Source organism: Argentina silus (genome assembly GCF_951799395.1).
Source record: "Argentina silus genome assembly, chromosome: 3".
Taxonomy (NCBI): Eukaryota; Metazoa; Chordata; class Actinopteri; order Argentiniformes; family Argentinidae; genus Argentina; species Argentina silus.
In genome coordinates this window covers 9,678,786-9,696,884 of record NC_139657.1, presented here as the reverse complement: position 1 = coordinate 9,696,884, position 18,099 = coordinate 9,678,786, and the positions used below count along the sequence as shown (strand labels likewise).

At 44.1% G+C, this 18,099-nt stretch overlaps 1 protein-coding gene across 5 annotated transcripts in view; it reads right to left on the bottom strand.

Moving 5' to 3' along the window:
* Window positions 1-18,099, bottom strand: part of mef2aa (myocyte enhancer factor 2aa) — a 71,250-nt gene that overhangs the window by 9,840 nt on the left and 43,311 nt on the right. For 3 of the 5 annotated variants that reach the window (XM_083667169.1, XM_083667168.1, XM_083667171.1), the window contains exons 5-6: window positions 9,022-9,156; window positions 7,069-7,294 (exon numbers count right to left, since the gene is read on the bottom strand). In XM_083667169.1, coding sequence (XP_083523295.1) covers window positions 7,069-7,294; window positions 9,022-9,156 — 361 coding nt within the window. Of the gene's footprint in view, window positions 1-7,068; window positions 7,295-9,021; window positions 9,157-9,223; window positions 9,356-18,099 lie in introns of all 5 variants that reach the window. The other 2 variants (XM_083667170.1, XM_083667172.1) reach the window with 1 other exon arrangement.

Here is an 18,099-nt window from a genome sequence, read left to right as displayed (position 1 = left end):
GCATAGCTTGCTGAAGCACGCAACGTTAAGCGTTCCCAACCCTCTGGGAAGTTCTAATAGACTCTGATAATTATCCTGCGCATTTACAAAAATAAAATGTCCATTTCCAAAATTGATGAGGCTTTAATTCTTGCTGTGAGAGACGATATCACAGTCAACCCCTTGCATCCTGGGATGAGGAGCAATTCACTCAACAAATGTACTGTGACTGAAGCTGTAGCCTAAGCCATTATAGTTGTGTAAAATTACTCTCTGCTATAAAAGATTGTTATGGCCACTGTTTCATCATTCCTGCCATTCCTGTACACAAGTTGTGGCAAGTTGATGCATCTAGTTGTCTACAACGTAACTGTAGTTGTCTACTGTAAATTGTTGTCCCCACAAAACACCCTCAGATGCATGTGTGAGCCGCTGTCATTTCCTTCTTTTCTGTAAATAATGGTGGCTTGATAGAAAGTGAGTCATAATGCTTGTTTACCCCCCACCCAGGGTCATTTCCTGTGGCAGCTCGCCTCACTAAGTGAACGCCACGAAACTGGTAATGAAACTGTCTCAGAGCTTGTCAGAGAGAAGGACAGTTCTGTGCCACACCGCCAGCCCCTGTTAAAACACAAGGAGCAAAAGACACGTAAACAGTCTGACACGTAGAAGACCAACATGGCTGCCGTGCTAAAATCATTTTGATTTGTTTGTTTGTTTCAGAATCAGCACAGTAGCTAAAGTCAAAACAAAACAAAAAATGTACTGTCGTACGTCTATGTACAGTATTTGCTTTGATGCATTCTTTAGGTACACCTTCTGATGAATCCAAAATTCCTGAATTAAAAAAAAGAGAACATGTGGGAAAATAACGAAAAAGCAGAGGGATGAAAGAATCAATGCTATCTAATGTGCCATCAACAGATCAGTGTCACCCTTCAACAAGTAACCGAGTGCTCCATTGTGTTTCATATATTCCACTGAAACACAACCCGACTGCAGAATAAGCAGGGCCCCCGCTCAGAGAAATAATGGAACAATCACGTCTCTAGCTATAGATAAGAACCCCAACAATACATGGCCAAATAAACAGTTATGAGACCTACAATAGTATCTCACAGCTGAATCAACAGCATACGCAAGCCGCTATCGCTCTGAGCACTGGCTTTGATCTTACACTCGGAGTTACTGCTGCAAAATCCAAGATACATAGAATGAACAATGAACTCTTGAACTAGCAGATCGAGAGATGACATAAAACTGAAATTATTCAACTTAATTATTGGTTCACTGGAGAGTGAGTATCCCTGTCAACAATAGTTGCATCACTCTAAAAATACAAAAATAAAATAAAAATACATACATTTAACTTTGTTCCTGAGATATTGATACTTTTCTGACAGGTAAACAAACCCCTATTGTGGATTTTGCAAGCTGGGGTTTTCTCAATAGACGAGCTGACATGTACAAAGGAAATTCAGGTTGGGGGTGTGTGGGCAAATCACGTGAGGCAACATCTGGGCTGGTGCTGAGAGGGGGAGGGTCAGAATTTGACATTACTGTAAAAGGTGCAGCAACTGATTATGATCAGAGCGCTGTGATATCATTGCATGGAATCAGTCCAAAATCTGTTGTTGCAGAGATGTGAAATGTGTAGGCACTGCAGTCAGTAACCAAGGCCTTTTCCGAGAGAAGAAACAAGCTCCTTGAACCTCGTTGTACATAGCCTACAGTCAGCAATGCACAAAAGTAACAGGCGGAAACATTAAATACATTATGTACAGAACATCATGCCTAGACATTGCTGATGAGGAAAGGACTGCATCACACAGTTGTCGTCAGCATCCATTAAAACCTCTAAAACGGGTCTATTAAATGAGCAGTATTGATAGATTATTTTTAACTTAGTTAATTATTTTGAAACAAGAAAATGATCAAATGTTCAGAGCAAAGCCTCTTGGCAGGAACATTTCTGAGGGTTTGTTTTCTGTCTATTGGGCTTTTCATTCCAGATGCAGAAAACTGACAGATTGGTTCTGCCGTTAAATCCTCCCTGAATGAACAGAGCATGTAGAATGATGTTTAGTTTCTGTGTTTGGGTAAATAAATAGACTCATTGTTATAAATAATTAACACTGCCTTGGGAGCAGTGTTACATAAGGGCTTGTCTTTGCGACTCACACATTTAGTTTTGAAAGACAAAAAAACGATGTTGACAAAATTGTAGGATACACTAGACAAGAATGCATGGTACTGTACGGAAAGTGATGCGGACCTGCCTGTCATCAGCCAAACACCACAGGAACTTGACTTTCAGTAAGGAAAGAAAATCTGCATGAATGAGAAAAGATTAATGGATGTGAATCGAGGGCCTCTAATAGATTAAGTGGAAAGGAGAGCAAATTTCTAATTATAGCCTTCATTAATGAGCCTGGACAGAAACTCTTTAGCTGGAGCAGTCAGTAGTATTGTTTTGGCTCAGGAAACTGAGAGCAGTTCTATGGTATTTAAGAGGCCACAGTAACTAGATGTTCCTAGAACTTCATTTCATATTTAACTCGGAGGGCCCCTTAGTATAAAAATAAATACAATTTAGAATGCTTCTTGAAGGGGAAAAAAAACATCTTACAAGTTTACAAAAAATCCATCAGGAGCCTTTACAGCTGACATTGGACCTCCAGGTACAGTGGAATCATGTGGGCAGACAGACTTGTGAGTTCTGACACACAAGCAGCCTTTGTAATTGCTCTTCAAGAGCCTGTGACTCTTCAGTATTAATGAAGGAATCTGCACAGCTTGCAGGCATGTTGCATAACAGAGAGAGAATTCTCCTATCCTTCATATTCTGACAAGCTTTCACTCTTAATGCTCAACAGAGTGGGAATATAGCCTGTACCAAGTGGAACGGTGAGCAATGCAGCTCAAATTCAATGAACAGTGTGACTGTATCACAGAACCCCACATCAAATTTCTAATGAAGTGTAAAATAAATATATATATATATATCACAGAGTTGGTTTAATTACATCCATATTGTTCATGTTTTAGAAAGGCAATGATGACTTTATAGTCATCGCGTGAGCCAAGGTCTAGATTTGAATAAGAGCCAGACCAGATGGCACATTTTAGCTCGAACAATTGAAAATTAATTGCTCTCATAAAAACCGCTCGTTTAAGATATTTAATTAAACAACAGTTATGTCTACATGTATTTGCTTGCAAGTCAGAATATGGTAGTGAAGCTTCAGGCACACATTGGGCTTTTAATCATGGAAAGTTTCAAAACATACAGATAATTAAACTATGAAAACAAAGCCTCGATCAGTTTGTCCACCGACTACAATACATATGTGCTTAGAGGACACAATATGAAAAGATACAAAACTGAGATTGAGGGCAATGAGACTTCACTTTGCCAGCTAGTGTACAGTACAGTATGTCAACATGAAGAGAGAGTTTTCACTCTGAGGACAAGAGCTGACATATCAACTGGGATTAGAGTCTGGATCAGTATGGCCATTCCTTGGGCTTAATCAGTGATCCGGGGCATTTCCCAGGACGTTCTCCCTGCGTGTAAGCCTCTCTCAGTGGCCGTATCGAGCACCACCGGGGAAGAGAGAAAGAAGAGAAGAGACAAGGCAACCAACACACAAGGAGCATTCCGTCTGCTTGGTCCAAAAGGCCTCTCCTCTCCCCTGTCGCTGCTGCTTGTGAAAAGTCAGAGCTATGCCAGGAATGGTCATCTGACAGAAACCCTGGAGACCTTCCTCTTCCCTGCACTCTCTCTGCTCTTCTGTTCCACGCTGTTTGGTACAAACAACAGCTGCAGTTTCCTCCCAGTGTGCCAACGGCTGACGCCCCTTGGCATAGGGTCTGAACAGAGCACCCCTACACACACAACCTTGCTGCCTTACTTAAGCACAGGGTCAGGGCGCAGAGTGCTACCGATGAACCTAACACACTCACAGATCAAATACTTCACCCTACCCAACCGTTGAATCGTTGCTCACTTCATGGAGCACAAACTCCAACCTCTATACAGTATGTCAGGACTCATCTTTTTGACTTGGTGAAAATGGGCATCTTCTATAATTTCGGATTCCAATTCCAAAACATGATAGATTTAAATACACTGTCACATATCTCCTGATTGCATAATGCATCTTCCATTACCTCCCCATAATGTGCTGTGAGAGCCAGTGGTGTGTGTGTAGCAGGGAGAGGGTTAACGTCCACCTGCCTCTGCCTCTCACAGAGCACATAGCAGCCATGACAGGCTGTCCGGTCATTGTGTACAGAGGACTTAGAGAGATGTCATGGCCGGAATACCTCCAGTGTTCTGCTGGCCTAGGCATCTTGCTCTCTCTAGCCATATAAGGGCTGCCAGGGTACCCAGACAAACAGATGCACCTGTCAATAGAGGGAAGGAAACTGGAGGAGGGAGGGAGGGATGGAGGGAGGGTGGGATGGAGGGAGGGAGGGAGGGACGGAGGGTGGGTGGCATGGAGGTGACAGCCTTAAAGGAAGCGCTGTGTTTATTTACCTGCCAGAGCGAATCAGTTGCCTGGACAGTGAACATGACACACCGTTGTTAACTATTTCAGGCACAACCAAGTTCACACTGAGGATTGTTTTGTTTTTTATTTCTTAGTACGAAACAAAACCATGTTAATCCAAATGATCCAAAACGACCGGCTTCAGGTAGACTTCCAGTAAAAATATACAAAATAAAATTGCAAACTAATAATATGTAATGTAAATATTATAATCTAAATATGATGTTGATTTGTGGCTTATCTAGAGCAACACAAAGTGAGCAACATAATGGAGTCCTTGCATTGTTACTACAGTATCACCGAACGATATTGGTACAAATGACCTTGCTAGCATCCTTGATGATTCGACTACGCCTCGAATTCGGAAAAAAACTGAGAACTCTCAAAAATATATCCATCCCTCCTGGGCTAGTTCTTTGAACCTATGATGTACAGTAATCATAGACAAACCAGTTATAGCTGCTGGGTGTGTACTGAGCAAACAGTAGAACGTTTGCCATCACTCCAACAACCTGCACACATCGACCACGTCACTCTACTCAGTCACACACACCTTCAACGTCCCCAATACTCAGACAAGGAAAAACATGTGGCCTGGGGTTGTCCAGTAGTCTAGCACCGTGGCCTACAGTGCATACACATGGGACTGCTCCGCTCGCAAAAAAAATAACCTTGAAAAAAAAAAAAAGAGAAGGAACACATGTTCAGTATCCTTTTGCATGTAAATGTAAAGTGTGACTCAAAACCACTGACGACCATCTGAAGTGACAAAAGCAGTCTTTGACCATGTCACTGACGCATGGCTATCCAGCTCGCTTGTGCCCACCTGCTGAGTGGACGACGGGGCGACTGGGCAGAACTACAAAGAGCTAATTGATTACTCCTGGAGGACATACCCGCTGGGCAGGAGCCCACACACCGTTTGGCACCGAGAGGTCTGTGTTACTCAGCGTGCTACCTAATGAGATGCACAGAATGATACGATTAACCATCTGCATCCTTATGCGCCGGAGAGACGCCAGATCAGGGACATGCCCTGTTCCCCAGACGCCTCGGTTATATACCGCCTCCCAGAAGACCGCTGTCCTAATGAACATACGAGGTGTCTGGAAAAATGCTCAGGTGGTAAATGATTCTATGATTTCAAGGGGAAACCAACATCAAGCTGTCCTCAATATCTCCCGTATGCAAATGCAGTTATCCACTCTTACCACGTTCTGGAAGAATCTCACAGTGAGTGGGTGGGGGATTCGTTCCCTTTTATTTTCTCTTCACTCACTTTGTGCAGTCATCCAAGACAACGTTTTCCAAGGAATGCCCCAAAGTCAAAGTATACAATGCCACTACTCCATCTGGGTTTGTAAAGTGAAATTCCCAATGTCCATATTTTAGCACTCTGACCACGACATCCCAAGCAGCAGCCTTGCTTTAATATAGGAAGGCCATTATTAGGTACAGTAATACGATACAAACTAATAAAATGAGCTGAACAATGACTTATGATCAGCCTGTGAATCTACTGTTCACGGCATTAAATATATAGAAGTGTGTGTGTGTGTGTGTGTGTGTGTGTGTGTGTGTGTGTGTGTGTGTGTGTGTGTGTGTGTGTGTTTTTCAGTCATGTGCTTTGCAGATACAGTACAGTGACAGTCATGTTAGTTCAACTGTAAGCTGGATGAATGGGCTGACACAGAGACTAAAGACCGCTGCCTCAGTAGCTCCCCACAGAATGGAGAAATAGGGTTTTTTCTCAGATAAGTGTTCAAACATGCAGTCATTCTAACACATTTGAGTATCAACATGGAGAAGGACAATGTTGTATCGCTCCAGTGTGCCTGTCACTTTCAGTCAGTGAGGATGACGTTAAATTTAATTCCAGGAATTTCCTGGAAGGACCCCATGTTTTACCTCAGAGAGGCATCTTTAGCCATTGTAGTTTCACACCTCAATATCCCCCTTCACCAAACAATGACTTAACTTCTCGGATGTGACACCTTCTAGCTGTATGGTATGTGTGGCACACACCTCTCCATCCTGCGAAGTCTACAGGACGGAGTTCATGATCACTATGATGTGCATAGCAGGGGAGGCTGGTGGAGGCAGAAATCCGAGGACAGGCTCATTGTAATGCATGGAATGGAATGAGGAATGGTATCAAACATGTGTGTTTGACACCATTCCCCATTCTATTCCAGGCATTACAATGAGCCCGTCCTCCGATTTCTACCTCCAGCAGCCTCCCCTGGTGCATAACTATGGTGAAATATCATCAACTCATTCCACTTCCTCCTGTGTCACGCAAACATTGAAAAGGTGTTAACCACGGCAGTTATTCTGCAACCGTTCTCATATACTTGGGAAAGCATGAGCTGAACTCAAGGTTTATTTTACCGAACACGTCAAATGTCAGAAAATATCCATAGGCTAACATGGTCACTTAAGATCCAGACATATCTGAAAGAACAAGAGGGTGAAAACAGCAGAGCGGCAACAGGACTCTGGACAGATGTCAGTTGGCGGTGCTGGTACTGACCTGCATTGCCAGCACTGGGGGGCCTCTGAGGACCCCCGCTGGAGCCCACGTTCCTGTGTAGGGAGGACTGGGGGGGGGAGAGCATCCCACTGTCGCTCAGGGAGGCTGCGGCCGCGGCCAGGGCCTGGGTGTTCAGGGAGCCTCCGGGGTTGTAGGCCATGGCGTTGGGGTTGGAGACTGGCACCGCCACGTGCATGGAGAAGTTCTGCTGGGGCAGCGCTGTGGGCTACAGGAGGGAAACACACAGACATGGGAACAATCAATGGCCTGGCACTGGGGGCAGGATCACAGGGGGCATGGGGATGGCAGATCAGTCACATGGGTATGGGTAACAGAGTAGCTCCTTAGATATCCAGAAAAAAAGAAAACGGATTCCACATGTACGTTCATGTTCAAAATACCAGTTGTTGATAGGTCTTTCTTACATTTCCTTTAAACATTGTATGACAAGGAAGTTGTCAAAAAAAGACTGGATAAAACAAGAAAAGCGTTGCATAACATGTATTCTGAGGAATCTTATTTGGCTGTACAAAAAAATGTCATCCTGGTATAAACAGTGACTGCTGTATCTATATAAACTATTATGCACAGATGTACAAGTGACCAGTTGAGAAAATCATATTTCTGTAAAAATCATGACGCTATCTAAACATTGTCTCAGAGAACAAAAATCATTGCAAAAACATGCATATTGTCATACAGTAGGTCAGTCTTGCATTGTAATAATCAGCACTCCAATACAGATGAACAGTTTCCTTAAAAACAGAATAGCATCAAGGCATTTTTTTTCATCAAGGCATTCATTCCAATAGGAATATGGAGCACTTAGTCTACCGTATACAGAGAGAAGCATCCTGAATCACTTGAAATGACTGCCACTCCAATCCATGTCTATGCAGTGCTGACTATTCAAGGCTTGAGTGAGAGTGACTGGTGACAGTGAGGCCACTCCATTCACAGCATTGACCAGTGAGGCAGTTAGTGATATTATTAGTGTGTTAATGGCAAACAGTGGTGCTCTCTGAGTCAGAATTATAGAGAAAAACAACAGTTTAATAAGCACTATGTTGTGCAGACTTCTATCCACCCACAATAAGATCACTATTGTCTTGGAGTAAAGCTCCACACAATGGCAGGGTATTTTATCCACCTCCAGCTTGGTAGTACTTTGATGATGGAGTGAACAAATACACAGTGGTCGTTGACTGATAGTGGGATTTGGGAGTGCTGGTGGAATTTCCCAGATGATGGGAGAAAGCCCATAGGTTATAGTGAGCCCCCTCATTATGGGGGGGGGGGGGGCATAGTACACTACAATAAGATAAGGGGGAGGGGGGACTGAAACACTCAGCATAGAATCCTCTGCTCTGTCACATGATCTGGGTACCGTGAGACTAAGAGAGATTCAATTTCCCGATCTGCTTGGGGGTGAAAATTGGGTTTTGGAGAAAAAACACATAAATCACCAAAGCTTACAGAAACAGTCAATATCTAAGCTGGAGGGGGAAGGAAATTGGAGAAACCTTCTCTTTTTTTAAAGGAGTATTTGTCTTTATAACACAAAGCTTCACAATCTTGTCCCCCCTATGAAAAATGGGACATTCCTTTTCATATGAACCTTTGAAGTTAGTTTGGTTTGGATTGCTATGGCTTCATTCATTACAAATATATTCAGAATGCAGAGCTTTGAAAAGGTTACACCAATTATCACAATGTGATCTTATCAGGGTGTGCCAAAATATAAGTTGCAATACAAAATAAACAAAATAAACATATTCACTTCCAATGAACGGGTAAAAAGGTTATGCTTCAACAGTCCAAGTTTGCTTAGTTGGCAGAGGTTGCAGGGTGGGATAATGTCAAAAGAAGAAAAAGTAAAACCAAAAGAAGGTCAAATAAAAAATTTAAATCCTTTGTGCCACAAAGCCAAGCAAAAACATTGCATTTACTTACGATTTTATGATTTCTCATCATATTATCAAACTCCTCATTAATTTTTTTATACTTTTCTTCTGTGTGAGGGGTGAGGACATATGAGGCATCGGGGTCCGGGCTATCACAGCCTCTGTGTTCTTTCTTGTTTAGCGCCTGTAGTGAACATCAACATAAAGACAGGAATCAACACAAAATGGCAGGGAAGGGAGAAAGTACTTACACCACAGCGCTTGTACATTAAATCACTCTCTTCGCTTAGTTTGCCGAAACGGTCGTCCATGAGGGGGCTGTGCCCAAAACAGTCATCAGGATCAGGACTGGCACAGTCAATATGGCCTTTGTTTGTTAATTTCTGAAATAAAATTGCACAATTCACACATACAGTACAGCATATACCCCAGGGGCTCACTAACTCATCAGTTAAAATCCTCTAAGTCTGGCCCTGTCATCTGTGCATGGGGGTTACAATATATGGAGAAAAACATAAAGGTACATTGTGAGACAATCAATGGCTCTCATCAATACAAGCATACAATATAGCAGTTATAATAAAAAAAACACATAATAAAACTGCTACAGCGATAATCAGTAATCAGTTGTTACTCATAAGAGTCCAAATGACTTTCTTTGAATCTAGTTAAGAGTCAAAGTCAAAAACATTCAGCCTGCCAGTGTGCTACTATGAGCTGTGGACCAATATGACTCTGCATGATGGGGGAATTGAAATGTCACTCCATATTCTTTCAGACTCTAGTAATGTTCTGCACAGAATGTTGTCCTCTCTCTCTCTCTCTCTCTCTCTCTCTCTCTCTCTCTCCTTCTCCCCCTCCCTCCCTCCCTCTCACTGCATGTGTGTGTTTCAATGCATATTTCATTATCTTTCAGTTATCATAAGCCACCCAGCTGGAAGACACCCGAGCATAAGAGGATCCCACAGAGCAGCAGTTTAAAATGTACCAGACTCTATTCAGCATGGTTGCCACTCACAGGATCTTATCAAAGTTAAGTAATGTAGGAAATAAAATGGATTATCATATGTGGTCAAAGACGCTTATCAGAGCATGAAATGGGGGCGATTATTGTAAGAGCAAAGAGAACACAGTGTTGTATATAGTGATAAGTAGAAAGAGTCTTGCTTCTTTGAGGGAATGTGCTGTATAGGTGAACTACAGTCGCTACATAAAAACAGTGTTGTGTTTGGGGGTCTATCAGGAAGGCTGTTCTCTCCCCTTCATTAACAGTCTGACTGACAGTGTTAACAAGCCTCCATGACAGATGATGATATCAAGCCCGTGCACATCCAAAGTGATTTATATGGCCACTCTTCGGGTTCCCCTATCAACCTGCTGCAGGTCTACGCTGGTGACCTTCCCTGTCTCTGGGCTGCCTCTGAGCTGGGTGTCTACAGGAAGGTCACTGACTCCTCTGGATGGAAGGGCCACAGTCTGTGGACGCGGAGAGGGGCCTGCACACACTAATGAGCCCTTAGTCTCTGCCTCTGTCTCCCTCCATCACCCTGGAGGTGGAGGTAATGCTGCCGTGTGTGTGTGTGTGTGTGTGTGTGTGTGTGTGTGTGTGTGCGTGTGTGTGTGTGTGTGTATGTGTGTGTGTGTGTGTGTGTGTGTGTGTGTGTGTGCATGCGTGTGCATGTGTGTGTGCGTGTGTGTGCGTGCGTGTGTGTGTGTGTGTGTGTGTGTGTGTGTGTCTAGGCATTGCTGCAGCAGCTGGTGGCTGCTGACAGCTCTCTGACAGAACAGTAGTGTCTGTGCTGATCTTTATCTAAGAGCATGGCTTACCCAGCCCTGCTTACACACATACACACCACTGAGGGGCCCGCTGTAAACAGTACACATATTTCAGAAAATTGAAATTAGCAACGCTGTCTGAGACTGCCACTTGACTCCACTTCAATGACTTCCAACTATACAGATCATTGAACGTGCCAGTGCTGAATCAAACAACCAGTTTTAGTTTATTATACCCAGAGTGCTGAATCAAACAACTAGTTTATTATACCCAGAGCATGAAGAAACATTATTGGTATGCTGCTGAGAGCTGAAAGTTTACAGTAGGACCTAAGATAAAAAGCAAATGTCCTCAAAAGCATCCAAATGTCATCAGTCATACAGTGCTGCTTGAAAGTATGTGAACCCCTTGTGCAATTATTGATTTTTTTTGTTTTTACCATGAAATCTTCATTTAATCAGAACCAGTATTTTTTTATATCTGACAGAAGGACATAAGGTTTATATTTACCAATTCCATATGTTTGTTTAGAAGAAAGTATGCGTGTAGTAGAAAAACTAAATTATAAAGAAATTAGTGCAGGTGCAAAAATAAGTGAACCCCAAGTTGCATTGGTTAAATCAAGTAGGTAAGTAGAATCAGGTGGGGAAATAATTGGGTACCAAATGAACCAATCAAAGGAGAGATCTTTAGGAAAGAGTTTGGGTGGGACTCTGATAAATATAGATAAGAAACCTGGTCAGTTTGGTGTTACCCATACAGGTGAATGCAAAACACACCATGCCGAGAGGAAAGGAGATCTCAGAGGACATCAGGAAGAGGGTAGTGAGATCAGTCTGGGGAAGGCTATAAAATCATCTCAACAAGATTTGAGCTCCATCAGTCCACTGTGAGCCAAACAATGTACAAATGGAGAGCATTTAACATGACAGCAACTCGGCCTAGAAGTGGACGCCCTAGTAAAATATCCCCAAGGGCCACAAGAAAAATAATAAATCAGGTAAAAGCCAAACCAAACATAACATCTAGAGATTTGCAGACCTCCCTTGCTGCATCTCAGGTAACTGTGCATGCTTCAACAATAAGAAGAACACTGAATCGAAATGGCATTCATGGGAGGGTTGCTAGGAAGAAGCCTCTGCTGTAAAAAAAGAACCAAACTGCCCATCTTAACTTTGCCATAGATCAAGGTTTCTGGAAGTCCATATTCTGGACAGATGAGTCCAAAATTGCCCTTTTTGGTCACAATCAAAACCACTAAGTTTGGCGAAAACCCAACATTGCCTACCACCAAAAGAACCTTATCCCAACAGTCAAGCATGGTGGTGGGAATGTCAAGATCTGGGGCTGCTTTTCCTCCTCTGGACCTGGACAACTTCACATCATTAAGGGAACCATGAATTCTGAGGTATACCAGGAAATTCCATCAGTCAAGGAGTTAAAGCTGGGCTGAAAATGGGTCTTCCAACAAGACAACGACCCAAAGCATTCAAGCAAATCTACCAAAGAATGGCTCAGGAGAAAGAAGATTTGTGTTTTGGATTGGCCAAGTCAAAGTTCTGACCTAAATCCAATCGAGATGCTGTGGCAGGACCTGAAGCGTGCAGTTCATGCCAGACAGCCCTCAAACCTCACTCCATTGGCTTTCTGTAAGGAGGAGTGGGCAAAAATCCCTCAAAACAGATGTCAGAGACTGATTAGTGGCTATATGAGACATTTACTCCAAGTTATTGCAGCTAATGGAGGTGTCACAAGGTATTGACTGAAGAGGTTCACATATTTTTGCACACATCAAATCTGTGTTTTTGTTAAATAAACCACTTATGTTAAATAAACAATGAAAATAGTTCATATTTTTTTGTTTGTGTCCTTTATTTGGAATGTCTTTATTACGAATTGGGGTTTAGATTTTATAAGTTAATTTTAATATTTTATACAAAAATAATGACCATCCCTGTAGGGTTCACAAACTTTTAAGCAGCACTGTATGTGTCAGATTGTGTGTTCCTCAGGGGAGAGAGAGAGAGAGAAAGACTCTTAGGGGGAATGAATGGGACACTAATAGTGTGTTTGTGCCTAGAGATTCACCACAGGCTGGTGTGGCACAGAGCAGAGGCATTCTTCTCATTCTATGAAAACGCCTCCTGGTTCATTTCCTGTTCACCCAGGGTGCTCTTTAGTTAGGGTACCCAAAAAAGGCAGTGTTTACTGGAGGAAATATGCACTTTCTCCACCAGATCGCCACAGATCTGATCAGGACCTGCAAATTAAAAGTCCCAACCTGCTCATTATGGGAATAGCTTGGTTGGGCTGGCCGGGCATGGCTGTGTGAGATGGGCAGGGCCGCAGCACTTCCACAACAAGCTTGGTTCCTGGCCCACAACGCGGCCGCACCCTCTGGCCCTGCTGGCCATGCAGGGAGGGGCCCAGCTCAGCCCAGCTCAGCCCAGCCCAGCCTGGGTGGAAACAGCCAGTGCCAGGGACACTTAGCATTTGGTACAAACCACGGAACATGTTGCACTGAGACAAAACAACAGCCCCCAACAACCTGCACTTTGACCCGGTCACTTTAGCTAGCTGTCTAATTGAATATTGATCATTACGGTTTAACTTGGATAGGTATATAGATCTCAACCTACAGTGTTAGGGTAATCACAATGATACTCGACTGTACAGTGTGAGGGCAACACATGATACAGTATGCGACAAGAGCACATATTAGCGCATTAGCCTAGCGCATCCGCTTGGCTATGAAAGGGTTACGAGGTGACAGCTTCCCTCTCCGAGGTGCTCCTGAGCATGTTCGAGAGGGGGGAAGGTCTGGGACAGCACGGCCGTAATTCCTCCTTAAATGACTTGGCATGTTCCGGGTGTCCCACTGACGCTGCCCGCAGCTCCCAGTAAATGGATCACTAAATCAGCACATGGCCAAACAGGTGTCCCTCTCCCCAAACACCTGTCAGGCCCTGGCGCCCCAGCCCGGCCAATCACAAATGGCCTCACGTCGACATGTCCTTAGAAGGGGCCGCATGGAGGCCCGAAGGCCAGCAGCCGTGACCCCCCAGTCAAGGTTTACTCTTTAATGTCAACAATGAGTATTGGCAGCTTTTAGATCTGGTCCTCAGTATTTTTAACCTAAAAACACAACACCAAGCAGATGTATGATAAATGCATGAATTTATTACTTGCTTTTCGAGGAGGCTAGCTTTTCAAATGATGTTTCAAAGCTGTGTGGTTCTGGGAGGCAGAGCTGGAGGGGTGTGAATACCGTAGCATTTTCAACAGCATTTATAATGGAGGGAGGTCTGTCTGTAATAGGGGTCTGCAGAGTAGTGACGAGTGGACTTGTGTAATCTATTCACAAGGCCCTGGGAGGCTCACAAAGGCTATTGGGAACAAGGCCAGCAGCTATTTTCTCACAGCCGTCCAGACCTGTATTGATAGAAGTTTGGCTCTACACACAAAAATGAGAGGCTGAGTGTCTGACGTCAAACCAGCAGGGCATCATAGTGTTTGTGTTAGGGAGATGGAGAGAGGGAGAGAGAGAGAGAGAGAGAGAGAGAGAGTGTGTGTGTGTGTGTGTGTGTGTGTGTGTGTGTGTGTGTGTGTGTGTGTGTGTGTGTGTGTGTAACATTGAGGCCTTAGAGATGGGTTTGTTCAAGTATCTGCCCCCGTACTGATGATGACATCAATCAGTCATATCTCCACCTGAGCCCCTATTGTTAACATAACTGCAACACAAAGTGATATTCAACCAAGCATCTACACAGCCTCTAATGTACAGTACACTTTTGGCGCAGTATGTCAATTGTAATATGTACAGCATGAAAGCATATTATGTTCACAATTGCAATGGCATTATCCACTGTGAATTTCCCACTGTGAATAATTCTAGCCTTCGATCTACAGTAAATCAACAGAGACTGACAGAAGGCTTACCGTTGCTTGAAGAGTTCCTACTACAGCCACGGTACATTAAAAAAAAAAACCAGAAGCAAACACAATTTAATGAGTTCAAAAAAAAATTGGAGCTGAAGCTGTTGCGTAAGTCACCTCCTGTACATTACATATGCCTTCCTTGGGAAGCACTTTCACTGAAATGGGTCCAAGCAATTTACTGTACTATGTGCCTTGGAACACCGTTACACTCCAATGCCCTCCCTCCTCCTCGAGTCAAGAGCTTTCTACGTTTAAATTATTCATGTCCTGTACTGTACGTAAATAAAGGAGGAGGTGGGGGTGAATTAGCCCTTGTGGCCATTGCCACAACTAAGCAAGGTAGCGTGCTAATCCTCATGACATCACCATTGTGTCCGGATCGTTCCGTCTAATGTGCTTATCAAAGGGCCTCTTTGAGTGTGAACGGACTTGAAAATCAGCATGGGGAAGGCGGCTGATAGGAAGGCTTTTATCTTGCTGAGGAATATTCCTTCTCTTATATAACATCTTAAGAGACAAGTCTTTCAGCGCGAGTGTGTTCCCTTTTCCCTTTGGTGCAGTGCTTTTCACTTGAGGGGGAATAAAGAGCTCTGTTAGTTGTTCTCATGGGGTGTTCTAGTCTAGTCGCTGTTGGTACACCGTCATCAAGCGCTTGTTTAATGTACTGTTGCCGGGCCTTAACAGTCTCTCGTTTATTTTCACTCCTAATGGTCATATTACTGGTTTAGAAAGGGGGGGGGGGTTGGATAAGGATATTGGTAGGATTCCCAGACATATGTGGTTTTAATCTCGTGACCATGACACACCAGTGATTGAGCTGATAGCAGGATATGACCTTCTGCATGTCCTTCCTTTGGCGACGTCCATTGTCTCACTGCTCGGGCTGACAGGAAATGCAGCAGCGAGGGGTCTCCGTCTCACTCGGATCGTCTGCGTTTCTGTTTTGTTATTATGATCTTAGCGCAGCTGTTTCGAAAACAATATACAGTACGAGTGAGATCCGATCCAATCCCCCCAGCAGAAACCGGACAATGGCCAGACCACAATGAGCAGCGAGCTGATACACCAAAGGGGTGCAGTAACACAGTATAACAGACTTCTATCAGGCCAGTAATCCTGACTGAGCCCTGGTCTGCATGTCTCTGCAGCAGACAGGTGGACGTGTGAGGAGAAAGCATCTCTCTCCGCCCAGCTCAATATATACTACAGCAGATAATTACATGTGGTTGACCGACTAGATTGTCACTTTGATAAATATAGAGCTACCATATTATCGGGTAAGAATCCGTTGCACTGCAGAGAGCAATACCCTTCCCTCAGAGAGGCAGGCAGCTGCTCTGAGACTCTGGTTGAATGACGGGAGTGACAAAGCTATTAGTTGCCACAGTCAAAGAGAACACTCTTTCAATCAGTGGACTGGATATTTTCAGACAATTTTAGTCGAGTGGGAATTAACGTACAAATTGAGGATAAAGGCATCTCAATGTCATCATTATCTACATATTGAAAAGATTGGGGACGCATGAGATGCACATGCTCCATTATCCTCCATCCAGCTCTTTAGAAACATCTGCAGAGTACCGTGAGTACATTTTCCATTAGACTTCTGAATAATAGAGGTAATCTTATTGAATCATATACGTACAACTATGTCTCCCATTGTCTCTATCTTTGTCTGTCTCTGTCTCTGTCTCTCCCTTAGAGGTGCAGTCTCCCTCTCTCTCTCCCTCTCTCTCTCTCTCTCTCTCTTAGAGGTGCAGTCTCCCTCTCTCTCTCTCTCTCTCTCTTAGAGGTGCAGTGTCCCTCTCTCTCTCTCTCTCTCTCTCTCTCTTTCTCTCCCCCTCTCTCTTTCTCTACCCACCACAGAGTGGATCATTAGCTGTCAGGGCCCTTGAAACCATACCCCCACCCTCAACTCCCATTCCTGCTCGCCTCTAAAATATTCATAAGGACAATTAGGAGTTCCGATAAGGCGAGTGTGGAGGGCTTGGGGGGGGGGGGGGGCATGGCAGAGAGGGCAGGATGTGCCAGCAGGACGTCTGTTCTGCAACACTCTATACCCAGACCACAGACCTGGGCTCATCAATCTGAGGCACAGCACCTCTCCCTCCAGAGCATCGTGCCAGCTACCCCCCCCCCCCCCCTCTTCCTCCCAACTGGCTCTGCTCTGTCCTCACCCCTGGGTCGGGGGGGGGGGCGCCTCACATGGCTCATGCTGGGAGAGGGGCAGAGGGGAGGCCAAGCGACATACACAGAAACCACTGCATGTGAATTGAAGGTTTGTTTCGGTAGGGCGTGGACCACAAGGTCTACAGAGAACATGGGGGTGGGCTCATGGTTTGGATGTTACTCTCCACAGTGCCCATGCAGGTCACTGTGGTCACTCGTATGAGCTCTGCTAGAGACATCAGGCAGGGTTTGGTGAGGCACACCGATGGCAGCATTTCTGTCATTTAAGTAGTTCAAACCAAATTAGGGCAACTCATGTCTGACCTATTTAGGGTGATTCTGCAGTTTGCCTGGTTTGGTCCTATATAGGTTTGTGCAGCCATACCTCCGAATCACATTGTTCTCACGCCTCCTTTGGAGGTCTGGAGAATTTTCACATTAGCCGATCTGGCTTGGATTTAAACTGGACAGAGCGCTCTGTTCCCGAACGGAACGAGTTTGCAATTTAATTGAATGTGACATTCCAACAACCCTCAACATTCCAACAATGCCCGAAGATGATTGCTTGTTGATATGTGCGTCATCTAGCCTATGCTAGTTTGCAACATTGAAGAAAATTGAAAAAAACCTAAAGGAAAAACGAAATCCTGTTTTGCTAGAAGAAGGCTCTATACACAAAATCTTGTCGATGAAGGTGGTATTTGATTGGTTTGACGTGTGGTGAGGCGTCACTCATTTCAAACGGGCCTTCACACCTTCGTAATGACTAGGACTAGGAACGCCTGGTCTCAAAGAGGTTAGGTCCTATGTGATTATCAACATATGACACCATAACGTGGTAATGCACTGCATATGGTATTGCATGTCAACTCAGACACTTTAATCAAGCAAAATGGAGTGACGGATATGCTGATATCATTAAAGTGTTTATGAGGTGACATCATCAAAATGTAATTCTAAACAATCACCAGAAAAATGTTGGAGTGTTGGAGACGCTTTTCTTTTTTTTCCAGTAACAACTTGACTTGCAACCCACACGTCGCTGGTTCTAATCGCTCTATGGACAACTATATTTGCTAATTATTGTGGCTAATGCTAATGTTTGCTAATGCCTGGGACCTAGAGGCAGGGGGACCTGAACACTTTGTTAAGTTCAATGCTCTTGAGTGAGTGTGAGTAGCTAGTTTCTTCATAAGCCACATCCTCCATGCAGTACAATACAGTAGCTTGGCAACCAGGTGA